Genomic DNA, 27181 nt, shown 5'->3' on the forward strand with positions numbered 1-27181 from the left:
CTGCACTGCGTGTACCACCGACAGATAGAAGAAGTGGCAGATATCAAGAAATCCCACCAGTGGCTGGAAGAGGCTGGACTGAAGGACAGCACAGAAGCACTAATCATGGCGGCACAAGAACAGGCACTCAGTACAAGATCAATAGAGGCTGGGGTCTACCACACCAGGCAGGGACCCCAGGTACAGACTGTGCAAGGATGCCCCTGAGACAGTACAGCACATAACAGCAGGGTGTAAGATGCAGGCAGGAAGTGCGTCCATGGAACGCCATAACCAGGTAGCTGGCATAGTTTACAGGAACATCTGCCATGAGTGTGGGCTGGAAGTCCCAAGGTCAAAATGGAAGTTAGGAGGAAGGTAGTTGAGAATGACCGAGCTAAGATCCTGTGGGACTGATCCAGACTGACAAACTGGTGATTGCTAACCAACCAGACATCGTGTTGATCGACAAACAGCAGAAGAAGGCTGCAGTGATAGATGTGGCAATCCCAAGCAACAGTAACATCAAGAAGAAGGAACACGAGAAGCTTGGAAAATACCAAGGACTGAAAGAGGAGCTAGAAAGGATGTGGAAAGTAAGAGCAACAGTGGTGCCAGTGGTATAAAGTAGAAAGACTTAGTATGTATATAATAATATTAATAATTAGGGCTGGGCAAGTTATTAAGTAAGTTATACACATTATTATCGCATTAACTCATTAATTAACAATTATTTTTATCTCACGTTAATGCAACTATTATTATCAGTATTATACTAAAAGTCCATTGCTCACTGGCTCTGAATACACATACAGTCAAACCATGGGTCACAGGAGGGGTGGGATGTTGATCCGCCGGCAAATCATCCACCCAAACAAGCAGTGGAGGGAGGCTTCGGCAGACTACGTTGGATGCAGCGTGTGGGAGGAGATAAACAAAAGCAAGACAAGTGAAGTGGATAGCTACACACTGCATGCTGATTAGTAGCCTATTGGGGAAGATGTCGATCTAAGAAACTTTCCTAAAATCGCAATGTAGTTGCTTGGCCCCGCGGAGTTGCTCTGCATTCCGGTGAACAGAAAGGGAGATGAGCGCTCTGCGAGTAAACGGCAGGCATGGAGAGTAACCATGGCAATGGCTTGTGTGCTACACAGCTGTACCCTGTTTAAAATTAGAGGCTACATAACTTTACCTGATAGGCCTTCATCTAGTTTTGCTGGGATGCTCTGCCATGGTAATTCCCTCCTGTTGATGTCCTATTAGTAAACAGCTAGACTTTAGAAACTCACAAACAGCGAGGATCAGTCTCTGATGGTCATGCGTGAGGCAACTACTTCACCTCACTCTAACAGGGACACTTGCTACTGAACATACACTGTTTCTGCTGCTCCCTGATAAAAGAAAAATGTTTCTGCTGATACCTGTTCAGAAAAAAACCCAAGAAAATTGGACTTTGATGGTAACTTGTTTTAACAAGCTAGATAAAAGGTAATTCCCTGACAGTGGCAAATAGCTTTGGTTTTATATTTGGTTTTATAGATTTAATTACATTAATGTTTGGGTTGAGATTTACAAGAAATAGTTTACTGCTAATGTGTAAAGGGAATACTGCTGGTAAAATGCACATTATTTGTTTGCAAACCACACGTTATTGCACTTTTGTGTATATAGCAGTACATTTAAATTAAAAGTGCGCAATACACTACTTTGGAATCCATTTTCAATTTTGTGCGGAACAATGCAATTAATCGCAATCAAAAATTTTAATCGTTGCCCAGCACTGTTAATAATACGAACACAGTTCATTGTGTAATCCCTGCAGGAAAATGATTTTACATTCACAGTAAACTTTCTGCTCACATTCAAACACACATGATGGGTTTCAATATTCTCGTGGAGATGTGTCAGAGCCACACAGTCATTCCTGCACATTCTCAACCACTTTCCATCCACTTCACACAAGGTCAGCCCCAGAAGCATTTAGCAGCGAATCTGTATTCATCACATCTCCATTCCCAGCAAACAAGCAACCTGCGAGCCGCCGGCAGCAGTGTCACCTCTTTGCACATGGTCTCTATCTCCTACTAACATTTGATTGTGTGCATGTCATTATGAGATTCATATTCTCGTTCTGAACCTGTTTTGTCCAGCTCGATAAGATTGTCTGCAAATGTGACCTAGTTTTTCAGGCCATGCAGGTAGGGCAGAATGCAGGTTTCAGGTGTGTCAGTTGTGATTTTCTCCCTGCTTTCAGTGATTTGTTGTTGCTTTTTTAATTTAAAAAAATAACTAAATAAATACAACTGAGGCAAACAGGATGAAAGTGGCAGTTCATTTTACTTTCAGCCATGGCCTTTGAGTAGCCATCACAGCAAGTGTGGACAAGACTGAGTAAACAGAGAGACAGATGGAGGGGTGGAGGAAAGAAGGGAGCAAGTGAGAAAAAGGAGGGAGGGAGGACAGGAGGTTTGGATAAGGAGGGAGATATGGGTCAGAAAGGTTCATTGTGTGAGACTTCATAGACGCAAGGACACAGTCCCCTTCATAACAACACACACACACACACACACACACACACACACACACACACACACACACACACACACACACAAAAGGCCACACACATTAAATCAATAAAAACTAAAATAAATTTGGCAACTGTAACCTCCGCACACCCTGAAGGTAATTCTGGCCCTGTTGGTGCAGACTCTGTGCATTTTAAATCATCATCAACTTTAAGATTTTGACTCTTTTGATAATGATCAAATATATCAAAATGTGTGTACATTTTAAGAAGATGTACAATGTAATGTTTACCTTTAAGTTTTAGTGAAAAGCAAAAGTGCTGCTTGTCTTAAGTGCTTCACTCCCACAGATAAAATCATCAAAACAAAGAAAAACATTCAGTAGTAAAGACGCAAGAAATCATTTCATGTAACAGTCTGTCTGTAACACAGAGCTGAAGAACAGAAAATCTTTCTCAGTTCATAGTCAGTCCTGTTAATATCCTATGTTCTGAGTCTTAAAGCGTTCATCTGATCACTGTTTTAGGCAGGTTCAGGCAAACTAAGAGTGAGCGGTTGTGGTACAGCAGTTGAGTCTGTTGTCCAAGACTACACTTCTGCTTTCTGATTCTCCACCTCGGGTGTTGTTGTTCCGTCACATTAAATGCATCAGTTTTATTTGCATGCAGACAATGTCCTGGCAAGGGACTTCATCCAGCAGGAATACCATTCGTGTACCACGTGTGTTTGGAAGTTGTAGTCTTCTATGATGAGTTCAAGGACACCAGCTGGTGAAAGGATACAGCATGCAGTGGACAGTCTTAAACCTGTAGAAAACAGAAATGACGAATAATAAATCGGAACCATGCTTGATTAAGAAAATTTCTCAGTGCTCAAGATGATGGCAATACTTCATTCTCCATGTTTTATCTAGTTTAAAGGTTAATATATTTAGTTGGTCGGTCAGTCCACCACTTTAGTCCAGACTGCATCAAGTATAATTTCATTTAACCAGGAAAGCACCTTACTGAAATTTTAAAAATGTGTCCTGGCCAAGATATGGTCCTTTATTATGTTGTCTTTTTTGTATCAACATGTACTGCCCAGGGACAAAAGATGAAAATAGCCTTGTGGCTAAATCTGGCATATTTACATTGACAATAGGCCTTTCCTTGACAATAGGAATACTACAATAAAAGTAGCAGGGAAGAATAGCACTGTTGTTCATTTTAAGCCCATATATTATGTAGTATGCACAGTGAAGTGTTCAATCTGTCGGTTTTCATTATGTGTTAAAGGGGACATTAAGTTATCTGTGACTTTGTATTGTCCTCTATCAGCAGCCAGTAGAGACTGCGACAGCACTGATACAGACGATCTGCTACTACAAAGAAGAGAGAAGCTAAAAATAGTCCTGCAGAAGCACCTAATGAAGATAGCAAACAGAAATATCACACCACTACAATGTTTATGCTTCTCTATGATTTTTTACCTCCGGCAAGGAGATTATGTTACTATGCTGTGCTCCTATTTGTTTGTCGGAAATCTCAAAAACTTGTTAAAAGTTTTTAAATGAAAATTTGTCATAAGTAGGTTGTGGAGTAAATAACAAATGATTAGCATTCTCTGTGGATCCTGGATTTGTAAAGGATTTGAATATATTCTACTTTTATTATATCCAGTGTTTTGGGCTGCACACATTGTTTCGGGTACAGTGAGATATCCATTTTTTTTCCTCTTACTGCATCTATATTGCACTTCCCATTATCGTGTATCCCTATGTAACATTTCTAAGCTTTTTCTATTATCAGTTCTATCAATATTAGTTTTGACTCAAAAGTGACATTTAGTGCTTCTGTACTAATTCATATCCCTTTAGTGCATGTTTTACCTCGACTTCTTCCCTCTCCCATGTGCTTTCTGAGCTGTAGAGTCTGTCTGTGGTTGCAAGCCACCTACTCCCCCATTTTCCTGCTAGACCCACACTGCTATCATTATCATTACTTACATACAGTATCATTTTCATATATCAGTGTGTGGGGTGGCAATAGCGCTGTGGCTAAGACACATGTCTTTGGTGTGAGAGGCCTGGGGTCGATTCCCACTGCGACACATCCACCAATGTGTCCCTGAGAAAGACACTTAACTCCTAGTTAGCCTCAGCCCTGAGTGTGTCCCAGATAGTCCACACAACTTTGTTTTTATCTTAATATCTATCATCTTGTCATTTATTATTGATTGCATTTTTATATGACAAGATTTGGATTCTTTCTCTGAACATGTTTTGTGATGCTTTCATATTTCTCATATTTTCACGAATATACCTGGGTAAACAAAGCAAAATAAGATATGATAAAAGGCTTTATTTAGAAACCCAGCAACTTTTTTTTGTACAGACAGATTTGACCTGCTCCTTTAACGGTGCAGCCATGTTGAGCGTAACTCTGTGCGACACCAGTGGATGGAAACAAATGGAAAGAGCTCACTGAGTAGCGCTTCTGGTGATATGTTCTTACAGCTGGTGATGGCGAGGACTGGGAAAGACAAACACATATGTTGTTTCGTTGTGTTACATCAAATTGCTTTTATCTCTGACTGAACAGAGAACAAGATGAGCTGGAGCTACAGCTGTGTCACATCTTCAGGTCGGATCATCAGAGCAGTAAAACTGAGTGATGGGGATTTCTAAAAGCAAAGTAGCCCCTAGTAAACATTGCCATAAAGACAAACTATTCTTGCAATGCACTGGTAAATCGGTCTTAAATATTATGCTTTATATTTTATTTTGTGATTACCGTTGTGATTATTTCCACATTTTGACATACCTGATTTGGAACAAAATAGCATCTAATTTTAGTCCACGCAAAAGTTTTTTTTTTTCTGTTTCACTAGTAGCAGAATCATTTTGATTCTGGAGGTTTCTGACCATCATGCAAAATTTCCACGTGATTAACTTATCTTAACTTTGGTCTGTAAAATACTGTTACAATTCCATTCAATTTGTCGTGGGCATTCCCTATCTAGAAAGGAAGAAATTTTTTTTTTTTTTACAACTTTCTGATATTTAGTCTTGCATCCCCATCAGGCCAAAAGAGATTAGATTTGAACAGAAAACAATTTTGTGCATGTAATAGGTTTGCAAAGTGAAAAAAGCTCAAAGTTCTCCCCAAAGGGAGTTCCCATGTCCCTCAGAAAACTCTGCTCTGAACTGCCTGAAAACAGCTCGTTTGTAGTCCAGCCGTTTCCCTTTCATCCCTGTGACATCACAAGGATGAGCACTAAGTTTAACTTTTGCCACAAGGCAACCTGATGTCATCTGGCAACAGTGTTGGGGATTAACTAGTTACATATAATTAAATAACTTTAATTACAAAACAAATGTTACTGTCCATTACAGTTTACTTGGAATTAATATGTAATATGTGTATTAAATTACAGTTACTTGTGAAAATGTTCATGATTACATTGGAGGTTTGGTGGTTTTCATGTGTACAATGTCTTCCTTTCCAGCCACAGCCGTTCAGTAAAGTTTGATGCTATTCTGATGCTTTGATTGGTTCTCATTTTTGAATTTGCAGCGCCACCCCTCTGCCAGCTAAATTGCCTCTCAAGCTGTCTTTTGAAAACATGCATTAGAAATTTAGAAAAGTAATCAACTTTAATAAGGTACAGAAGCAAAGAAGGGCGGGTCAGTGAGAAGCCACAGCTTTGGTTCAGCTGTACATGTTGCCGACCAGCTTGGCAACATGGACTGGAGCAAGAGTTTCAGAGTGGTGAGTTATTAATCTGTAACAAAAGTATCTTTCACCCATAAAGTTTTAACTGAGCTCTGTCTCTACATCACAGTAACAATTTTATATCCATTGACTGCCTGGAGGGTAGCTAGTGTTTGGAAGGGAGAGGAGAGGTGTGCTGCAGCTCAGTGTATTTCCAATGGTGTTTTCGAGGGCGTGTCACACTAGCCTCAAACGAGTTGTTTTCAGGCAGTTCTGAGCACAGTTTTCTGTGGGAGATGGGAACTACCTTTGGGCTGGACTTTGGGCTTTTTCACTTTGCAAACCTGTTACATGCACAAAAAAGATATATAACTCAATAAAGGCCAAAAAGCATAATACCACCTCTTTAATTGTGTGCACTTTTCTCACACGCAAGGAAGCATTTAACATACCCACATCACTTCAATGTACACCATCCAAAATTTTGTAAAACTGTTGTTGGGATTTGGTGCTATATAAATAAAATTGAACTGAAATGAAATGGTGGAATAGTTAACAAAGACACTACACAGAATGATATTGACAAAGATATGTTTCTCATATCTCCTGATTTATGAGTTGCGGGAAAAACAGACAAACCTGGAGGGGTCTTCCTCCTTAGAGAAGCGTCCTTTCACCTCGATGCTGTTCATCTTGTTCTCAAACATCCCATAGCTCAGAGTCACCTGCAGTGGAGAAAACACACATACACACGTACAAGCATAAGAAGTGCATCCCCATGCATTTCTTTGAGTGTGCATATGTATGGGTCACTACCTGGTGTGGTATGCTTCTGTGGCTGATGAGCAGCAGGTTTTCCAGGTGGGAGTGGAATAAAGGACAGTGGACCATGGAGATGCCCAGCCTTTTCTCCACGATGAAGCCCACCGTGCAGTCGTCAGGGAGACGGATGGTTGCCGACGTCTCCTCAAACCGAAGGCCGCTGAAATACAGACACAAGACAACCCACGCAGATATTACAGTTTTTCTCAGATGCTTTAGTACATTTCTCAGATCAGAATTGAAATTCTCAAAACTACTTGTTCAACCTCCACATCATCATGTCACTTGTGCACATCATATAAACAATTTCTCATTATTTTGAACAAATTGCCAATGCTTTGACACATTGAAGCAAATGATTATGTACAATTGGCTGCTGTTTCCTACATTATCAATTGGTTATGTCGTGCTGATCACAATGAATTATACTGGTTCTCTGTTGAATAGTCTTACCCCCCAAAACATCTAGGCACAAGTTCATTGCATTAGTCACTACATGCAAAATGGTTTAACACGTTGTCAAAAGTTAATTAAAGTCAAACTGTATCATCATTCGTCACATTCAAGTTTACAGCTGAACGAAAATGTTGTTTTGTACAGACCGTGCGTGTATGTATGTATGTATGTATATATATACTGTAATTGATATCCATTCTGATGTGGATAAGAATCTGTGACCTGACAGACAGACATCAGCCTAATGAGTGTTTCACATTGCTTACATTTCTAATTTTGTAATTTATTCTGTTGTGCTATGCAGTGCTGTAAAACAGTCCTTTATTTTTCTTTTCTGCATCACAATGACATGGTCTGTCAACAAATTATAGTACGAACAGTAAAAACTTAACTGTGAATCCTGTCCAATCTCTTGCAATGGATAACTTTATACTGTTGAAATTGAAATGACATATTGTAAGTGCAGCCTTGTGCATTTTCAATCATCAAAATATTAGCCATAGTTTACAGACAACACTTACAGAGAACACTGTTATATTGATAACATGACTAAACATTTTGACTATCTTGTTCATAAACAATGACACAATGGCTTGTTGTTTTGATGGCACTGACATGTTCATTGACATAAAGATTTGCTTTTGAGAGATAGACTAAGGATTTTGAGCAAGTTATGGGCTTTTGCAGGTAATCCACTGTGTTGTGCCGTTTGTACTACCTGTTTCGAGAAATGCACTTACTGTTTTGCAGATGTTAAGGATGATTCGAGAAATGCACCAAAGCGACTGAGAAAAACTGTAACTGCGAAATGCTTTCAATCAGCATTTTCTATAATTTAACTTAAAGAGACTTGAAATTTGCTTGAAATGGGTAATCATGCACTTATTTGCCAAAATTATGTAATAGTTGCTATCATTTGAGATTTGAGAGCCAGAACTAAAACATAAGTGATATTTATATTAAATATATATATATATTTATATTTTAACCCTGCATTAACAAGCTGCAACTTTGATCAGCAAATAAAGCTCACCGTGATGAATCACCAATCTAAAGTAAGTTTCAAGTCACTGCAAGTTTGCATTTATACTGCTTTCAAAGAACAGAGACTAATGGTTGCCTAGGGCTAAGGTAGGGAATCAATCTAAAAATTTACGGTGTTCTTTGGAAAAGGTCAGCAGTAAAGTAAATGCAATACTTAATGGGCCAAAACATGCAAAATCACCAATATTGTCCATTTCGTCCAGAAAAGTTCTCTCCTTATAACAAAAAAAGTATATAATTTAAAGGTACAATCTGTGAATATACAAAGAAAAGCGTGGCTTTAGTCTTCTGTTTGTCAAATGTAAATTCATGTAAATTAATGGAATTACAGTTTTTCTCACTCATTTTGGTGCATTTCTCAAATCATACCTAACATCTGAAAAACAGTAAGTGCATTTCTCAAAACAGGTAGTACGAACGGCACAACACAGTGGATTACCTGCAAAAGCCCATAACTTGCTCAAAATCCTTAGTCTATCTCTCAAAAGCAAATCTTTATGTCATTGAACTTGTCAGTGCCATCAGAACGACAAGTCCTTGTGTCTTGTTCATGAACAAGCAAGTCAAAATGTTTAGCCAGCTTGTCAATATAACAGTGTACTCTGAAAGTATTTTCTGATGTACACTTTGGCTAAGATTTTGATGACAATGATTGAAAATGCACAAGGCTGCACTTTCCTTTGTCTGGCATATATCACTTTCACCAGTACAAAGTTATACATTGCAGGAGAGAGGACAGGAATCACAGCTATGCTTTTACTGTTTGTACTGTAATTTGTTGACAGAGCATGTCATTGTAAGAAGAAAAGAAAGAGACAGGACTGTTGCCTGTTGTATCGCAGATTCTCTTCCACATCATAACAGATATCTTCATCAATTCAGGACACATTTACAAAAAAATTCTAATAGACATGTATAAAATGTCTATCTATATATATACATTCATATATATTTACGGAAGCCCTAATCAAATATTTTTTACTCATCATTTTCTCGTGATTTCGAGATAACCATAATGGTAATTATAGTGTGGCTTGTTGTATCGTTGGTTAGCTCACTTGGTAGAGCATAGGACTTATAGGTTTAAGATTGTGTGCTCAATTCTCACTGAAGACTAAGACATTTTTCTTTTTTATATTTTTCATAATCCTCTTCAACAAAGTTCTTATGAAAAGACTGTTTCACATGTTCACATTACTGTAAAGTACGTGCTGGACTCGCGTTCTTGGTCCACATCCATCAACCTATGGACTTTTCATTTCCCCATCATTCCCAGGCAGAGGAAATTCCTTCTCATTCAGGGGAATCCATGTAACGTTACACATTTCCTGAAGGCTTTCGGAACCTTTGAAATAGCCGTCGGGAAATGTGTGATTGGATTCCCCTCAGTCTCTACATAACAATTTTGCTGAAGAGGATAATACACACAAAAGAAGAAAAAGAAAGTCAACAATAACAGGAGTTAAACTAATCAAACTGAGCTCTGTGCTCTACCAACTGAACTAACCAGTGACACTGGTAATTGCTTTGAAATTATCCTAAAGAAACGCACCTGCCAGCCCCCGTATTCAGCTATGGTTTGTTATCTCATGATCACGAGAAAATTAATTATCCCGTTCTCAGGAGAAAACAACATTCGCTATATATTCTCACTGTGTATTGTTACTGTTTACTGGTATTGAGTATTGGTATGAGTGTTGCTGTTGTGATGTTGTTGTGGTCTATTCTTACTTTGTTTATGGTCCTTAAGAAACAACATTTCATTAAGGTAGAATATATACTTGTAGGCAAAGGATATGAATAAAGTATTTTAACTTTGATTTTTGATAACATGTTCAAACATTTTGCATGTAGTGCCTAATGCAATGAACTTATGCCTAGATGTTTTGGGGGGTAAGATTGTTCAACAGAGACTGGTATAATTCATTGTGATCAGCAGGACATAAGCAATTGATAATGTAGGAAACAGCAGACAATTGTACATAATCATTTGCATCAGTGTGTCAAGTCATTTGCAATTTGTTCGAAACAATGAGAAAGTTCTTTTATGATGTGCACAAGTGACGAGATGATATGGAGGTTGAACAATTAGTTTTGAGAATTTCAATTCTGATCTGAGCACCAAAGCGACTGAGAAAAACTGTAATGGACTAAGAAGAGCAAAACTTTTGAAATGATCATTAAAGGTTCAGTGTGTAAGTTTTAGAGGCATCTAGTGGTGAGGGTTGCGAATTGCAACCAGTGTCTGACGGTGCATTCACATGCTCCTCTGATGGTCCCATTTCCGAGTTGTGAAGTCGTTCTTCTGACTTCAGTGTGTGTTCATGTGCTCTTAAATCGGAATGTGGAATCAACATGGACGCTACAAAGATATCTTGGATCAGGATTATCAGCACATATAAACACGCACACATTTATTTCACTTTACATGGACAGAAAACTAACCGTTATAACCATATTACAAATTACATGTTTACAAAATATTACACAAATCAAAGTTCTGTATTCTTCTTTATGACCCATGTTTATTTCTCTTTTTGCAATAAAGATTTAAGGAGGAAAAAAAGATGCTGATTATTCCAACACCACATGAATCGGTCACTGCTCACCCTCCCTTTCCAAGCGCGCAGGAGAAGCAAAGGTGGCTGACACGCTCTGTCGGCTCTTGTGCTGAATAATACTGTGTAAAAATTTCTCCTTTTTTCTTACTTCTAATAAACCAGTCGACTACAACTAATACTACTACTAACATTACTACTTCTTCTTCTTCGTACATACTCTATGTAGTGGTCGAAACGCTCTATGTAGATCCGTTTGTCCAAGTCAAGCCTCAAGTCTCACATGGTTATAACGAATGTTGTATCACCAGCTGTGTTCAACCCAGGCTGCTTATAAAACTGCATAGCTAAGGGATTCTGTAACTGTAACCTGTTTTTCACTTACAGAGCACAACCATGTAATGTGCAATGCAATTAATGACAGCTTAAACTCCTGAAAGTCAACACACCACCAGACTCTCAAACCAGTGTAATGTTAACTAAATAAAACTGTAATGTTACATGATTAACAATGATCCAGTAACCTGTTTGTAGCCAACGGTAATAATTAATGATGGCAGCTAGTGGGTCGTAAATAATTACATTAATTGAAACAAACGCTCATTCATCATTCATTCAACAAACGACAGTCGGAGTAAACCTCCCGTAGGTTGTAGCTAAAGCAAGAAGCAAGCTAACGTTAGATGGCCAATGCTGAGCTAAACATGTTTACTAAACTCAGGTTACTAACCTATTTTGCGTTCAGTGCTTCTTTGTTTGGTTCCAGTTGTATGAACTTTTAAAGCCAAAGTTTATGATGAACGGCACAGCAGCTGCCGCTGTTTGTTGTCCTCTCGCACGTGTGGCCGCACACGTGCAGCTGATACTACCTGTTCTGTAGGCAGGTTATAGGTATGGAGGGAGAGGAGCAAGCTCATCAGACGTTTCCTAAAATAAACCTTGAGACGAGTCTCAAGTCGAGTCTGAGGTCACTGTGCGACTTCAGTCGGACTCAAGTCTGAGTCTCAAACTCAAGTCCCCATCTTTGGCATGAAGATAGAAATAGCTCATTCTAAGGTAATAAGAATAGATAGAGCCTCCTAAATATTATACACTGGACCTTTAAAGACACTTACAAAAACTTGTGTTGGGTGAGATGACCAAATGAGTCAAATGCAAAATTTACACTTGTCTTTATCATGGAGTCTTACTTTGAGTAATCTGCATATATGGTCCATATGAAGACAATGTACACACAAACATGCGGGAGTACCAGTTGATAAATACCTGGCCCACGGAGCCATCTTCTCCGCCAGCCGCCGACTTAGACAGAATCCTGCTCCTCCTGTAGCAAACCAGAACCGCACTTCCCTCTAAATGAAACAGATACATACATGCAGACATATATATTATTACATACTATAACTATACATTATTAAAAGAGTACATCATTTACACTATGTAGGTTTGTGTAAGAAGTGAAACTCTGTGCAAAGTGAAACTACTTGTATCAACATTCAAGGCTCAGTAGCAATGCCGTCACTCAAATATCCTAATCGTTGCTATGGGATTCCCACAAAGAGGATTTAGTTTTAGATGCAGTTTGATTATATGTCTACAGTTATAACAGAATACCTGTTGTATCATTATAGTTTACATACGCAAAAACTGAGAATAATTCAAACTTCAGTAAAGCCTGCCTAACCTTTAGGTCAAGAGCCTTTAACCTGCATTTAGTTTTGCCTGTGTTTGAATCCTGTTTACCCTACACACACACACACACACACACACACACACTCCTACAGTACTCCCTCATATAAAATAAAGAAACAAATCCCTAATAAGAGACCTGATAAGAGACACTGACCCTTAATAATAAAGTGTGTAATACGTTTGTTTTCTTATTCTCTCTGTTTTCCCTTAGACTTGTACTGCTTGTTCTGTCTTTTCCAAACCAGCCTGCTATGAATTGCATCTCTTTATCTGTCAACTCTCTGCCATTCCTCAAACAGATGCTATGTCTTTTTTTATTTTCTGCAGTATAAACTGTTTAGGTGATATTTTACAGGAGGCAATGTTTCTTTCTGGTGATTTGTTTGTGTGTTCGTCACATAAATGAGATTACGAGTTTAGAGCAGGTGGTAATTACAGAACAAATTACTTTACAGTATTTCTTTCAATTACGTATGGGTTTTTTTTTGTTCTTCTCCACCAAACGTTCATACCTTTACTCTTTCTAATTCCTTCCCTTACTTCTATTTCATTCAATTTCCATCATTTCCCTATGTCTTTCCTTTTCTGTACTTTCCTTTTTCCTTTGCCATTTCTGTCCTGCTCTTCTTCCCATTACTTTTCTTTGCATTTTTATAATTTAACTTCCTTACGTTCTTTATTTTCCTGCCTTGTTGTTTGCACCTCTCTGTCATCCTTCCCATTAATCCTCCACCTTATCCTTTTCATTCCTATGAATCATTAACTTCTATTTCCTTCATTTTGTTAAAGAACATTCCTTTGCTTTCCTTTCATTTCCTTCCTTTTCTTACTGTTTATTTCCTTAGGAAGTCTTTTCCTACCCTTTTTCTTTTGTTTCCATTCCTTCCCTTTCTTTTCCTCCTTCCTTCACCCAGCCTCACAATAGTGACAGGAAATCGAAAAAGATAGACAGCAAGATGTAAGAAAAAGAGACGAGGAGACAGAGAGCAGCCTGGCCATTAGTTTTTGCTTTCTCCATCACGCATCCAACCTCAGCAAAGAAAAGAGATGATTAAAAATAGGAAGAAAACAGAAAAGTGAAAGAGAGCAATGCTGTAACAGAAGGGAGGAGGAAGGGAAGAGAGAGAAGAGAGAGTTAGGAAGCAAAGATAAATAAAGATCTATTTTCCAGTGTAAATGGGTGCAATCAGAGTAGAGAATGTGACACAAGGGAGATGGAGAGAGTGATTTCAAGAAATGAGCGAGGGAGATTGAAAAGGGCAGGGAGAAAGGAGAGAGACGGAGAGAGGGGACGACATGCTATTCAGGAAGCTTGTTGGAATCCGGATGCACTTTAACTCGATAGGAGCATTAATACTACTGTAAAGCATGTGAACTCAATGATACACACACAGCTATTCACAGGCATGTATGTGTGTATATAATCAAAAAACAAACTATCAGCCTCCTGCAGTTTGACAACCTCCTTCCCTCTGGGAGCCTTTGTCCTTGTGTGTGTGTGTGTGTGTGTGTGTGTGTGTGTGTGCGTGTTTCATGTTTTTATATCCTGGTGGGGACTCTAACCTGAATGCACACTAATCAATGGAGACTCATCGAGGTCCCCACAGGACTTGGTTATAGGGTTCAGGTAACAATTAGTTCAAGGCTAGGGTTAAGGAATGCATTGTGTCAGTGAAATGTCCTCATGGGGACAGAGGAGCAAATATGGTTGTGTGCTCTGTATGTGTGGTGGGAGGTGGGGGTTACAACTAATCAATATCCCAACAAGATACTAATCACTTATTGCCACTTATTGATCCACCTGGGTCCAAAATTTTTTTCCCATGTGAACAAAAGCCACATAGCTATGTATCCTGTATTTCCATACATGCATACATACATACATACATCAGTCCATGACTGCATGCTCCCCTCATATCCCGTCAGCAGTGATTACAGTCAAAATCAAAGTGTAAGTGTGAATTTGGAAATTCTGGACATTAAATGTCAGTGGTTTACCTGGCTGTATTTGTGGCACAAAACTAACAAAGGAGACCTCAGCTTTGTGCTTAGTGTCCTCGGAAGAGCATCAGAGCATCAAAGCAGAGCATCACAAAGAAGGGGAAAGAAAAAGGATAGATTGAACTAGAGATGGAAGTTTTGGCCATCATTCCTATCAGTTATGATTACATTTACTTAAACTATACAGAAACAGGAAGGGACTACCTATTTTGAAGTTTAAAGTGTAATTTAGTTCATAGCAAAAGTGTAAAATGCTCAGTCCACACAGATCCAGCAACTCCTAAGGTGATGAAGAGGCCAGCCAAACTGTCCTCCAATGACTAGTAAACCAGCCGGTCTTTTCAATCAACAATAAAAGTTTTCAGTTTTCAAGTTTTTCATTGTAATATGAAAGGAAAACAGGGGTTTTATATATATTTGTTTTATTTTCGCACAAGTAAATTATGTTGGATCTTCAATGATTAATAATCACATCAAGCATATTTTAGTTATTTGCTAGCTGTTTTATTTATTACACGCCTAAAAATCAGTTAGGTTTGCTCCTAAATTTGTGACTTTGGAAATACATCCAGAGGTATATTATAAAGGTTGGGTTAGAAAATTAAAATGTGTCGCTATATGAGCAGCAGCAGTTAACTTGTCCATAAGCTATGGGGGTTTGAGAGTTTATTCATTTCCACAGTGCAGCAGCATCAGAAGAGAGCAAAGAAGAGAAAAAGGAAAAGAGGCAGGAAGAAAGTAAGTAAAAGACAGAGAAAAGTAGCAACAGGAGGATATATGCGAATCGCTAAGCAAACAACATCACAGGTCTGTCTAGGTGGGATGGGAGAAATAAGTTGTCAAGTGAAAAGAAACACAAATGACAGAATTCAGGATGGAACAATGAGGTAAAGCATCAAGGAGTCAGGGCAGCAAGAAAAAATAAATCTGTGGAATTACATTGAAGACTGTATTTGCATCACAGAGGGGTCAGCCTGCCTTAAGGAGTTATAGGTCCATATAAATTAAATTCAGTCTGGGTTTCATGGCTGTTAAGTGCGCTGTGGTGTAAATGCTGTTTCAGAGGATTTTCCAAGCCTGCCCAGAAGAAATATTCTAGAGAGACATTAAGAAATTGTATTTTTTAGCATGAAATATTATGTTTGAACTGTTGAATTCTTCATTCTTTCACAAAATAGTTTTTGTAATAGTGACTCATAGTGACAAAAATGATTATAGTATATTTTATAGTATAAAACCTTTTCAAAGTGCATTTGTTTGTTTATTTTGAGAGAAGCAATGTCCTTTTGATATCATCTTGTGAAGTGGAATCTGTTTATTGCTGATGGCCTCAGCAGGTCCCATAGCTGAACTCAGCTTCAGTCTGAGAAGAAGTTGAAACTGCCAAGAAATCTAGAAGATCCTGTGTGAGCTAACTTGAATAAAAACTGTGGTATGTTACCGTTGCATTGCCCTCCAGCAGTTCATGAGCAGTGATGGGCCGGTCCAGGCTCGGTTTGCCCACGTATATGTCACTGTCCTGGGGGAACGCCGAGAGCAGGGCGAGGAGGGCCTCTGGGTTCACATAGTTATCATCGTCCACATGACAAAACCACCTGAGGATGTACAGAGGGAAGAACAGACAAAAGATGCAGTTTAATTATACGCTGGTGTTTTCTTTAATGGTCTGGCTTCCCTGCTCCTCTAAATTCCTCCTATTGACGACTGCAGCCAGACAGATCAGATATTTGAACACTAATTTTCCTCCTTAATGCTCCTTTGCCTGGAAATTCTTTGTTTATAAAGTCAAAAAGTTTCTGGTTTATTATTGTGCCTGGGTTTGGTGTTTTAATTTCAATGCTTCCATGTTGTTATATTGAATTACCCTATGCTCAGAGGAAGAAATGTAAACCTGTAGTGCAGAACTTTTGTCTCCCCTTTCTGACACTGAGAGTAATTACACTGAGTTGCTGCTGACGGTTGTTCCTTCTTCAGCTATGGCAAACCAATCACTGCTGGTTGGCATAAAACACATTGCTATCGGTTCGCCAGCAAGGGAATGTTCCTCACTTTACTGTAAGTCTCCCACAGGGAATAATTCCTCAAATCCATTAAAAAACTGTTGCCTAGATATGTGATCAAAAATTCTAAACTCAGAGTTTACTCAGTATTAGGGCTGGGAGATATGATTTTCTTAAGCTTGTGGCAGATGTTTTTTTCTAAAGTGAAGCATGATTGAACTATATTTTTTAGGACTTCATGTGCAAGACAGTTGAGCATTAATCATAAAAAAAGCTGCACTCTACCAGCAAGGCTGTCTTTGTTGTTTGCACATTCATAAAATACAGGTTATCCTACACAGCTATGGACTGTCAGGACCAGATACTTCATCTAAGAGAACAGACATCCACTTTAATCAGTTTCAGCAGAGATGGAGTAGAAAAGTCTGCATGTCAATTCATCTCCTGCTGTTTGTGTTTTCTGGCAAGACATCAGTCTGATATCTGCAGACAGGTGGCTAGCTAGCGTTAGCTACTCAGCAGGTATAGGGAGAGACTGAACCCACACTCTGTTCCGTTGACTCGCACAGTCTTATTTAAGTCTATCCATCTCAAAAATGCAACCATTATCTTCAGTGCAAAGCTGATGGTGTACCTGAAAAAAGAATTCAGCTTAGAGGTTTGTCCATTGTTCACTGATCATAGATCCTCTTACAAGTTACACACTGCTCCTTTAAGGAGAATAGAAACAGGAGATAACTGGGATGGGAGTCTAAAATGTGGCATGTGTGCATCTGTAACTAAAAAAATGTGTAACTTTTCACGTCACCATTTACGAGACTGTCATGACTTAGGACAGCTAATGTAGCTAGCTATCATCTGCATTAGTGTTAAACTACAAAACACTTTTTGTGCACATTTAAACAACTCTATTTAAACAAAAAAATCTCATTTATAATTAATCATTTTAACTCAATATATTGTCCTGCCCAAGAGGCAATTTTGAATGGGTCCTTAAGGCTTGCTCCAAAAGTGAGTCAATCCTAATAGATCCCTAAATGCACAACTTTACAGTAGAAGAAAACATACAAAACATGTTTGGTCTCTATTTCCCTCTTCATGACAACTAGGGCCGGATTTTTATCCATTAAAATTATATTAAGGCTTGAAGTTATGCATAATTAAGGATGGGCCACTTTGAATAACAGTTGAGCCATCAGAGGTGGCCAGTGGCTAGGTGGTTTCAGCAACAAGGCGCGCCTCAGCTCCAGATCTTTGTCTATTTTTGGATTCGCCGGAGTCAGGCACTGCCAAGATGGCAAAAGCCAGAGCTGCCGGGAGCTGCCCACATCGAGCTTCACAACAGCTCTTCAAAATCCTATGGGTGATGTCACGGAAACTGTGACCATGTTTTCTGTGGTCTACGGTCCAGCCCTACTTACTATCTTTTTTTCTAGAACTTTCAATTCTAATCTAACTTTGGTCACATGATAACAACTGGTCGTATGAGGGGAGATTGTGAACCCATGGCTGTGTACAAGGACAGTCGTGTGTAGATCATGTCCATGGGAAACAGTCAAAAAGGCTTGCAGAAAAGCTGGTAAGCAAACCTTGAGTTTTATTAGTGCCATGCTTTTTTGTCTAAAAAGACTTTAAAGAATTCCTTTCTAAAAAGACTTAAAGTAAAATGAATACAGGAAAAAAAAACTGCACTTCTTCTGTCAGTCTGTATTTCCTGTTGTCTTCATAGCATGTATTTTACTGTGAATGATCAAGCTGTTCATATATTATATACATTTCTTCTGCCACCTTAATGACAGGACATGATGTCAACGCCTGATTGTAAACCAAACAGACCCTTACTACAACATTAGAGTCCAAATTACAAAGATGCTGGTACCAAGCTGAAGTGCTGTCTTGTTTCCTCTGCCATCATAATGGCACAAATGATACAAAAGGCTTCCATCCAAACCAAACAGCCTCACTTCTCTCTTCAGTCCAAACGCAAAGTGGGCCCAGGAGCCAAACTGAAACACGCTCTCATTTTCTCTGCCATCTTAATAACAGGACAGCAGCTGAAGCCTTAGTCACACACCAAACACAAGCTGTTCATCAAAAATATGACAGAATATCAACACATTGTTCGGTGTACTGGATTGCAGCCTCAAGCGGGTCAACCAAGTCAAACAAATCCATGTCACTCATTTATCTAATCCATGCTTCCACAAAATACGGCTTTTCTTAAACTGTCCTGTTTTTATGATTGCTATGGAATTTTTCGTTATACCTGTAATAACTTGTTTTCTATGCCACTTGTGCACAAACACAAACATGGACATACCTTTTAAGTTGATATGGTGAACTTGTTAGTGAAGAGTTGCCTATTTACACGTGCAGCAGATACAGAGAAACACTAGCACTCGGTTGGAGACGTGTTTCTGTCTATCTTGCTAATGTAAACAATAATGTAATTAATGGGTTGTGCGCAGTCATAGCTGATGCAGTGGTAAAATGGATCCACAAAAATCTAAGGAAAATACTTCTACATTTCCCACACGTTTGATTTACAAGTGACCTCTGGGAAATACTGTGCAAGCAGACAATCAGTGAGTGAAATTAGTGCTCGCCAACAAAGATGGTGAAAAAATAAAATCAAAGGATTTAAAGGATCACCCCTGTAATAAGCTTGACTGTAGTAATTCTCACCTGTGTATATGCTTATGTAACCCTAGAAGATTATTTGCTTGTTTGATTTCTCCTTTCCACGCCTGCTGCCCAATTTCCCCACGGTGATCATTAGTGTTTGTAATCTTAATCCGATCTTTAAATCCAGTGCGGGCAGGGTGATAGACGGACCTTAATTTGTCTCACCTCTTGTCTGAGGCCATGAAGCCATCATACTCGGCAGACATCTTGCAGGACAGAGCCTGCTGGCTGTGATCAGACTGGCAGCCTGTTACCACTATGTTGTGACCTGGACAGAGCAAGATAGAGGAAGATGTGTTATACAACTGGATTTTCCTCTGTTTCAAAGGTGTTCCACATGATTATACTGCGGATATTGATGCTTATGTACTTTTGTATAGTAAATTTTCTAACCAAATAACTAATAAGCCCAGTTTACAAATCTGTAAACTGGGTTTATTAGCGAGTGATGGCAGTTGAGTTTCTATAATCTGCTGGATGGGGTTGAGGGCTCTGTGCAGGCCACTGTGACACATCTATGTGTCCCTAAGCAAGACACTTAACCCCTAGTTGCTCCACAGGCGTGCAACCTCTGACATATATTGTTGCCAGTTGGAAGCACACTACACTCTAAAATATTGTTGTTTGTTATAGCATTATGACTTCCTTTCATTTGAAATAAGGGGACTAGCCCTAACGATGAAACAGCCTGAGACTAAAAGTACACAGACATATGTGTCCACATACTTTTGAGCATACAGTATGTAGATCTTGATCTAAATCTACATTTGAGATTTTGTGTGAGATCCAAGATTGCTGCTTACCATCTGAACGTAAATCCTCATCCTCCGTGTCGGTGAAAATGAATGTCTAGACAGAAAACAGAGAAAAACAAAAAGATGGAAAGGGATTTAAATACACCAGCTTTGATTACATCCTTCTATTTCTGAAAGCACCTTCATTAAGGAGTAAACACACACACACACACACTCATATACATGGGATCAATATCGTTTTGAATGGAGCAAATTCAATGTGACAAAAACAAGGTTCCCCACTGTGAGCTAGTCATTGCACACAGAGCACAAACAGACTGCTGCAAGATTTTTGATCCATAGTGTTAAGAGGGGCATTTTATGGCAAAGTCAATTTGTTTTTAGGCATACATATGAGTTATGTCGAACCAAATGCACTCACAAACACCTTGATGTTACTACTCTCACAGCCTATTCTCAAAGAAAGAAAGAAAGATAGATAGATAGATAGATAGATAGATAAGAATATGTAGTACAACACTGATCTCTGGTGATGCAAAAGTGTAACAACACTCAACCCTTGAAGCTTCCAAACTGCAGATTTATTTTTATTTTACTTTTTTGGAGGAACATTGGTTTATTATTTGCTTTGTTTAAGTTTATTATCTAAATTGTAATTGAATATAAAATATTTAAATGTCAGATTTATTTGCCTCGTGGTTATTAAGGCTTTCCTCCTTAAAACCCTATTATAATAATAATTGTCACATACAATATTTATCATATGATTATCTTTGTCTGTCCATGTCCAAAAGGAAAGTGCTGCCCAAACATAGCATTGCTTGTTATGGCAAGATACCAGACAAAATAACAAGTATACATACTTGTGAAAATATGCCATCAAATTGTTTTTATTGATATTTTCAAAAGAATTCAATCAAGATAAGTTTCTTTATTCGTTTCTCAAGGGACATTATGAGCCAAGTCAGTTTGTAAACACAAATACACATAAAAAATCACACACATAACATCTAGAGGTATGACTTAGAAAATACGATAATATAAGAAAATAGTGTTTAAGTAGATCAAAATGCAATGCAATTACATAATAAAAAAATAAATACAAAAATGAACACCTATTTTGTGACATTCCAAGAAAAATGTAATACATTATTTGGCTTTTAAATCATCAAATCATTCACTATTCCTTTACAATTCAAAAACATTTCAGAAATTCCACAACTAGTTTCATCTATCACGAGACCTCACTGAAAAGATAAAAATCAGTATTGTGCACGAGTCACTGAGAGTGGGGATGTTTGTACCAGGGGATTGGAACAGGCAACGCTTGCGTCACACTCCATCTCTGCAGCCCCTCAGGCTGAGCCATGCGGCGTGTTCGACTTTCTTTGCCAGGAAGGCACTAAATAACTTCAGAGTGGGGTACATCACCCGTTAAATGAGATAAACACAAACCATAACCCATGTTTTATTCAACCCCTGGAATGTATTGATTTATCTTTGAATTTTGGTTGGAAAACAAGAATACAAAAATGTTTTTATTACGTATATGTGTGGCCCTAAATAATTTTGATTAGATTAGATACACTAAGATGAAAAGCACACAAAATAGATCTTACATATGATGTCAACTGTCTTGCTAGTAGATATCAGAATGAGGAGATAGGATGAAGTGTGAAGTGAACAGGGCGTAAAACTAAATTTCCCACCATAGAGACACTAAATGTATGATATGTGTCAGTTTACATGTGTCTGTCAGACTGTGAGTGTGTGTGCGTGTGCGCACGTGCGTGTGCGTGTGTGCGTGTGTGCGTCCATAGACAGCATGATGTGGAGACATGTAGTGAGAGAAAAGCTTTCCAGACTGCCTGAGAGGAAGCTCCAGCTAATAACTGTAATCCCTGGATTACATGATCAGATTATAAAAATATCATCCAGGGTTACCTTGTAAAAAACAAAAAAAAGAAGTGGTCTTTTTATATATGAATAACAGCAATATTTCGGGTTTCATAAACTTTGGATGGTCAAAGAGATCAGAAAGAGGAATACAGACAGAGAAGAGAATTGGAATTGAATGGAAGTTGTTCTGCAGCCATCCCGCAGAACAGGGACGTGCACAGGGGGGTTGCTCTGGTTGCCCGGGCAACTGCCCGTTTGCCTTTCCTGACTCAAGTTGCCCTTCCGACTCGCCCTTCCGAGAAAAAAAAATAAAATAAAAAAATAATCGCGATCGCAAAGCCTCATTCACTTCCATTCGGGCACCAAAGTGAAAGTCAGTAGGGGAAGGGCAAACTCTGTTTAAGTGGCTGCACTGCTGCAGCGCTGCCTGCACGTCAGTCGATTCTGTTCCCTACCGGAATTCCTGTTTCCTTCCTTTATGCAATCATACTACAACAAATCATGCGTAGTTTTGCCCAGTTACCATACGTGATACGTACCAACAGAAGTGAATACGAGCTAGAAGCGCAACTGAATGTACGGTAAGCCAAAAGGTTAAAAAAGGATTGTATTTTTTTCCGAAATCTAAGCGTTTTTTTATTTAATATTTTATTAGAAGCGAGTTTTCCCCATCTGTCAATTCAATCTAGATTATTTATTTTCAAATAAAAAAAAAAGGAAAAAAAATAAAAAATAATAATGATTAAAAAAAACAATAAACAATAATATAAGGAACTCTTTTTCTCATATGTATTTTGGTGACATTTATATTGTTAATACATTTTGGATACTGTGTTTAGTGTTTACAAAGTTGTATATCATAAACCTGTCATCTCACTCTGACGTTTTGCAATATAAATAATAAAAAATAAATAGGACAGTCAAGTCTATGCTCGAAGTATTCAAGGAAAACAATGCTAACGTCATATTCCCCACACTATTCAAACTAATCAAAATATATGCCACTCTACCCACTGCAACGGTAGAACGTTCCTTTTCAAAGTTGAAGCTGGTCAAATCAAGGCTCAGAAATCAGTGTGGTCAAGAGAGGCTGTCTGACCTCCTCCTGCTGGCGATAGAGAAGGACATAGGAATTGACAAGGAAGAAGTTCTGAAGATTTTTGTTGAAATGGCCCCTAATAGGCGGCTTCTCCTCTGAAGCTTTGCATGTTTATTATCCAAATGTGGAGCAACCTATCAGTGAGTTGATAGGATATTGATGTAGGTATTTTCATGACTCGAGTCATGTTTTTCTGTTTTGTTATTAATAGTAGTTTAGGTTATTGAGTGCTGTAGTTAAGTTTTTTTACTTTTTGTATATTTTTTAATAAAAAAATGTTTTTTTCTCAGTCCTTCATATAGCCCATGTTTTTTTGTTTGGTTTTTTTTGGGGGGGGTGCCTTTTTTCAGGTCAGAGCAACTGCCCTTCAAAATTCCTGTGCACGTCCCTGCCGCAGAAGGCAACAGTGCTACTGTTTCCTCCAGATGTGTATGTGCTTGTTCTAGTTCTCTTACCTTTTTGAGGCTTTTGGAAAGTGAGGACATTTGGCCACTTATTAAAAAAACTTGGTTTTAGATTTAAAGTTAGAATTAAGTTTAGTTTAATGTTAGGGTAAGGTGGGTTAGACATGTAGCTGTGATGTTTAAAGGGGCATTATGGAGTTTCCAGCGGCCACTAGCGGTGCGGTTTTAAGATTGCTACCAAGATTGCTCGTACGCGTGCTCGCTTGTACTCATGAGCGAGCATAATCTGAAACTTTCATACAGAACTCCTGAAATAAATGCAGGAACACCAGCATGCAGGCTGTGGCTTTTCACTCAGACATGTTCAGGCTCTGTTACTTCAACGTTCCCGTCTCAGAGGCAGATCAACACCGGCTCAATCCTCCTGGGAAAAAGGCAGAGTGACAGAAGCAATAGACAGGCAGGGAGACAGCTTAAATCAACAGCGGTACACAGGATAGTAAGATGGCTGGCGTTAGTTGGTCAGAGTACCCGCGGGGTCTTAAAAGTATTAAAGTCTTAAATGTCATATTCCAAAAATAAGGCCTTAAAGGTATTAAATTTCATTACCAAGGTCTTAAATTTATTCTTGTCCTTTCGTAGGATTAAATAAATGCCGTAACGTCATAAATAAACACTTTTTATGTGTGTGACTTTTTACTCCGTTTGGTGTGACTCTGATGTTATACGGCAGTACAGGTAACGTTACTGTTTACGTCAGTGTTTAGCTTTACGCCTGAGAATGGGAAAGTGTCTGAAATTCAGAAAGCCAGAGACACGGACAAGTGGCGGTTGACAGCCTTTAGATGCAAAAAACGAACAGGGTGAATAATCACTGAAGCAATTGGCATATTAAATTACATTACCTTATCTAGCCAAGGTGTAACTAATTGTGTACCACTCATACTGCACAATTTGTTTGTATTTTTGATTTCACCCTTTAAGAGTTCTCATTTACGCTGGGGACACTGGGGACATGTCTACATCGCTTTTTTTTTTAAGCATTTGTTAAATATGTTCTGAAAAATGGCTTGAAACAAACAAAGTATGAAAATACTTTGAGAAAGGTTTATTTGCACAATCATAAAACATGCAGTGCCATTTAAATACAAAAGAAACAAATGTGCATTGTCCAAAAAAGTTTCTTAAGCTAAAAAAAGACAAGCTGCTGAGTACTGCATTATATTCTGTTTAAATTGTCATCTGAATCACTTTATATAAATAAAGACAATTCTACCATATATTGGTGCAGAAAATGTCTCCAGAATGCAGGAAATTAAGTGTTGTGAAATCGTGCATGTGAGCTAAGTTTATCGTCACACCCCTAATCTGAACCCCTATGTCCCCACCACTTCTCAACACAAAGTGACCAGTAAACAGTAACAATACACAGTGAGCAGTAATATACACACACAGACATCCCCTGGGAACGGGATACTTAATTTTCTCGTGATCATGAGATAACAAACCATAGCTGAATACGGGGGCTGGCAGGTGCGTTTCTTTAGGATAATTTCAAAGCAATTACCAGTGTCACTGGTTAGTTCAGTTGGTAGAGCACAGGGCTCAGTTTGATTAGTTTGACTCCTGTTCTTGTTGACTTTCTTTTTCTTCTTTTGTGTGTATTATCCTCTTCAGCAAAATTGTTATGAAGAGATTGAGAGGAATCCAATCACACATTTTCTGACAGCTATTTCAAAGGTCCCGAAAGCCGTCATGTACCCACATTGTTTTTTTCTCTGCTGGTAGAAGTTAACCACTTTCTATCATCAAGCTAACATGTGCCACTGGTCACAGAGGCTGAAACTATCAACCCCCCATTAAACTCCCGCTAAGACAGCAAATAAGATGGCACCCCAATGATCACATTAGAGAATTACAGGGATTAGTAACTGCAATGTAATTACTTAAATTCATTTTCAGATCGCTTACACTACTGAATAGTGGAAAAAATAATCACATTATTGTAACAGTTATTACATAAAGCATTACTGTCCAACACTGATCCATTGTACTTATGGAACTTTCCTTTCTTAATGATAACAAGGAGCATTAGATGTGGCTGAAAGCTCTAAAAGAAATCTAGTAGCCTAAGCGGACTTTGAGTAAAGAAAGTTGTGTAAGCATCTAGGGAAATGAATGTCAATCAACAGAATGTCCTCACAAGAAACAAACAACAAGTGCGTGTATTTGTGGCGAGCAGCGACGTCGTTCGCCCTAGCCCCAGATGTTTTTTGAAAAGCCCCGGATCTCAGAAGGATTTTTAAAAAACAAACAACAAAAGGCCGAAAATTGAACTTTACCCGCTTAACTAACATTATGAGCGCGGGAGTGAGCGAGCGAGAGAGAGAGATAGATTATTGTTATTATTTATTCTCCTGCAAATTAGCGGAGAATAAGATAATCCAGCTGTAGCTCCGGGTCTGTCCTCTCCGCTCCACCTGAAGCGGCTGTGAGCTGCACTTTATCAGAGGCGCTGAAATGAACTTGTGGGCCTACTCTTAATTTCGCTACATTTTCCATTCATACCTTTTATAACTTCACCAGTCTGTAATCTGCATTTTGCTTCATTTACCGAAATGAGCTGTCGTCCAGGCTGTGCGCGCGCAGTTACGCAGTAAAGCGCTGGTCGGGCGCTTGTCACAGAGCAGGGCAAACATTTAGAAAATCAGGCAAATATCTTTTTCAGTTTGAGGCTTTATGTTCTACTAATACAACTGAAATCTAGTGAGCGCTCACCATGGCACTGGTGGCCTGTTGGAAAGCAGCCTGCGTCGCTTTTTCACTTGCCGGTGTAACACCAAAATCTGTGACCTATCAGATTCTGTGACTACACCCAAACGACGATGTTTTCCTTACCATAACCAAGTACTTTTAGTACCTAAACCCAACCAAGCTACAACCGCTTCACATCGTCAACAATGCCTCTGGCGCTTAACTTCCCATTTGGGTCACAGAATTAAATTTAAATATGTTAAAAATGAACATGTTGGTGTCACACCGGCAAGTGCGGCAAGTGAAATACTTTCACTTTCCATTAACCCATTAAGGGCGCATTAAAAGCGTCTTTAGTCTCTGCAGAGCAAATGAAGACGAGCTTACACACTGTAAGATCTATGTCAGACGATCACTGCCTTGACTGAGATATATTATAAGTGCCCTGTTGTTGATCAGAGCATCACTTTGGACATGGAGCCTGTTTATTTTCACATCGGTTACTATTTGTTTTATAACGATGTCTGAGGTTGAGTCCATAAACAGAATGTCGCTGGTGAAACTAATCTTTCACTCAGCAGCTACCAGCTGTTATTTATTTTTGAGATGCTCAGAGAGAGAGAGAGAGAGAGAGAGAGAGAGAGAGAGAGAGAATATGGTGGATAAAATACTTGTTGGGTTTTACGCATGACGCACAGCTTCCTCTGTATGCAGGTTTACCTGCTTCAACAACGAGCTGCTCTCCTGTTACTTCCACAATAATTCTTTGCATTGTGAAGATTATTTATATGCTTCAGGAATAATCAGATTGTA

At 38.8% G+C, this 27181-nt stretch overlaps 1 protein-coding gene across 1 annotated transcript in view; it reads right to left on the bottom strand.

The window, feature by feature from the left end:
- Positions 1 to 1727: 1727 nt before the first annotated feature.
- The window catches only part of mfng (MFNG O-fucosylpeptide 3-beta-N-acetylglucosaminyltransferase), a 31371-nt gene continuing 5917 nt past the window's right edge, over positions 1728 to 27181 (bottom strand). Inside the window, exons 2-8 of the mRNA XM_038712707.1 lie at positions 20261 to 20306; positions 19623 to 19725; positions 16214 to 16367; positions 12346 to 12431; positions 7016 to 7181; positions 6839 to 6924; positions 1728 to 3310 (exon numbers count right to left, since the gene is read on the bottom strand). Of these exons, the coding sequence (XP_038568635.1) occupies positions 3259 to 3310; positions 6839 to 6924; positions 7016 to 7181; positions 12346 to 12431; positions 16214 to 16367; positions 19623 to 19725; positions 20261 to 20306 (693 nt within the window). The 3' untranslated portion in view covers positions 1728 to 3258. The remainder of the gene's footprint in view (positions 3311 to 6838; positions 6925 to 7015; positions 7182 to 12345; positions 12432 to 16213; positions 16368 to 19622; positions 19726 to 20260; positions 20307 to 27181) is intronic.

Source organism: Micropterus salmoides, unplaced genomic scaffold, assembly GCF_014851395.1.
Source record: "Micropterus salmoides isolate LMB-PRFRI ecotype aquatic unplaced genomic scaffold, ASM1485139v1 Ms_hic_scaffold_12, whole genome shotgun sequence".
NCBI lineage: Eukaryota > Metazoa > Chordata > Actinopteri > Centrarchiformes > Centrarchidae > Micropterus > Micropterus salmoides.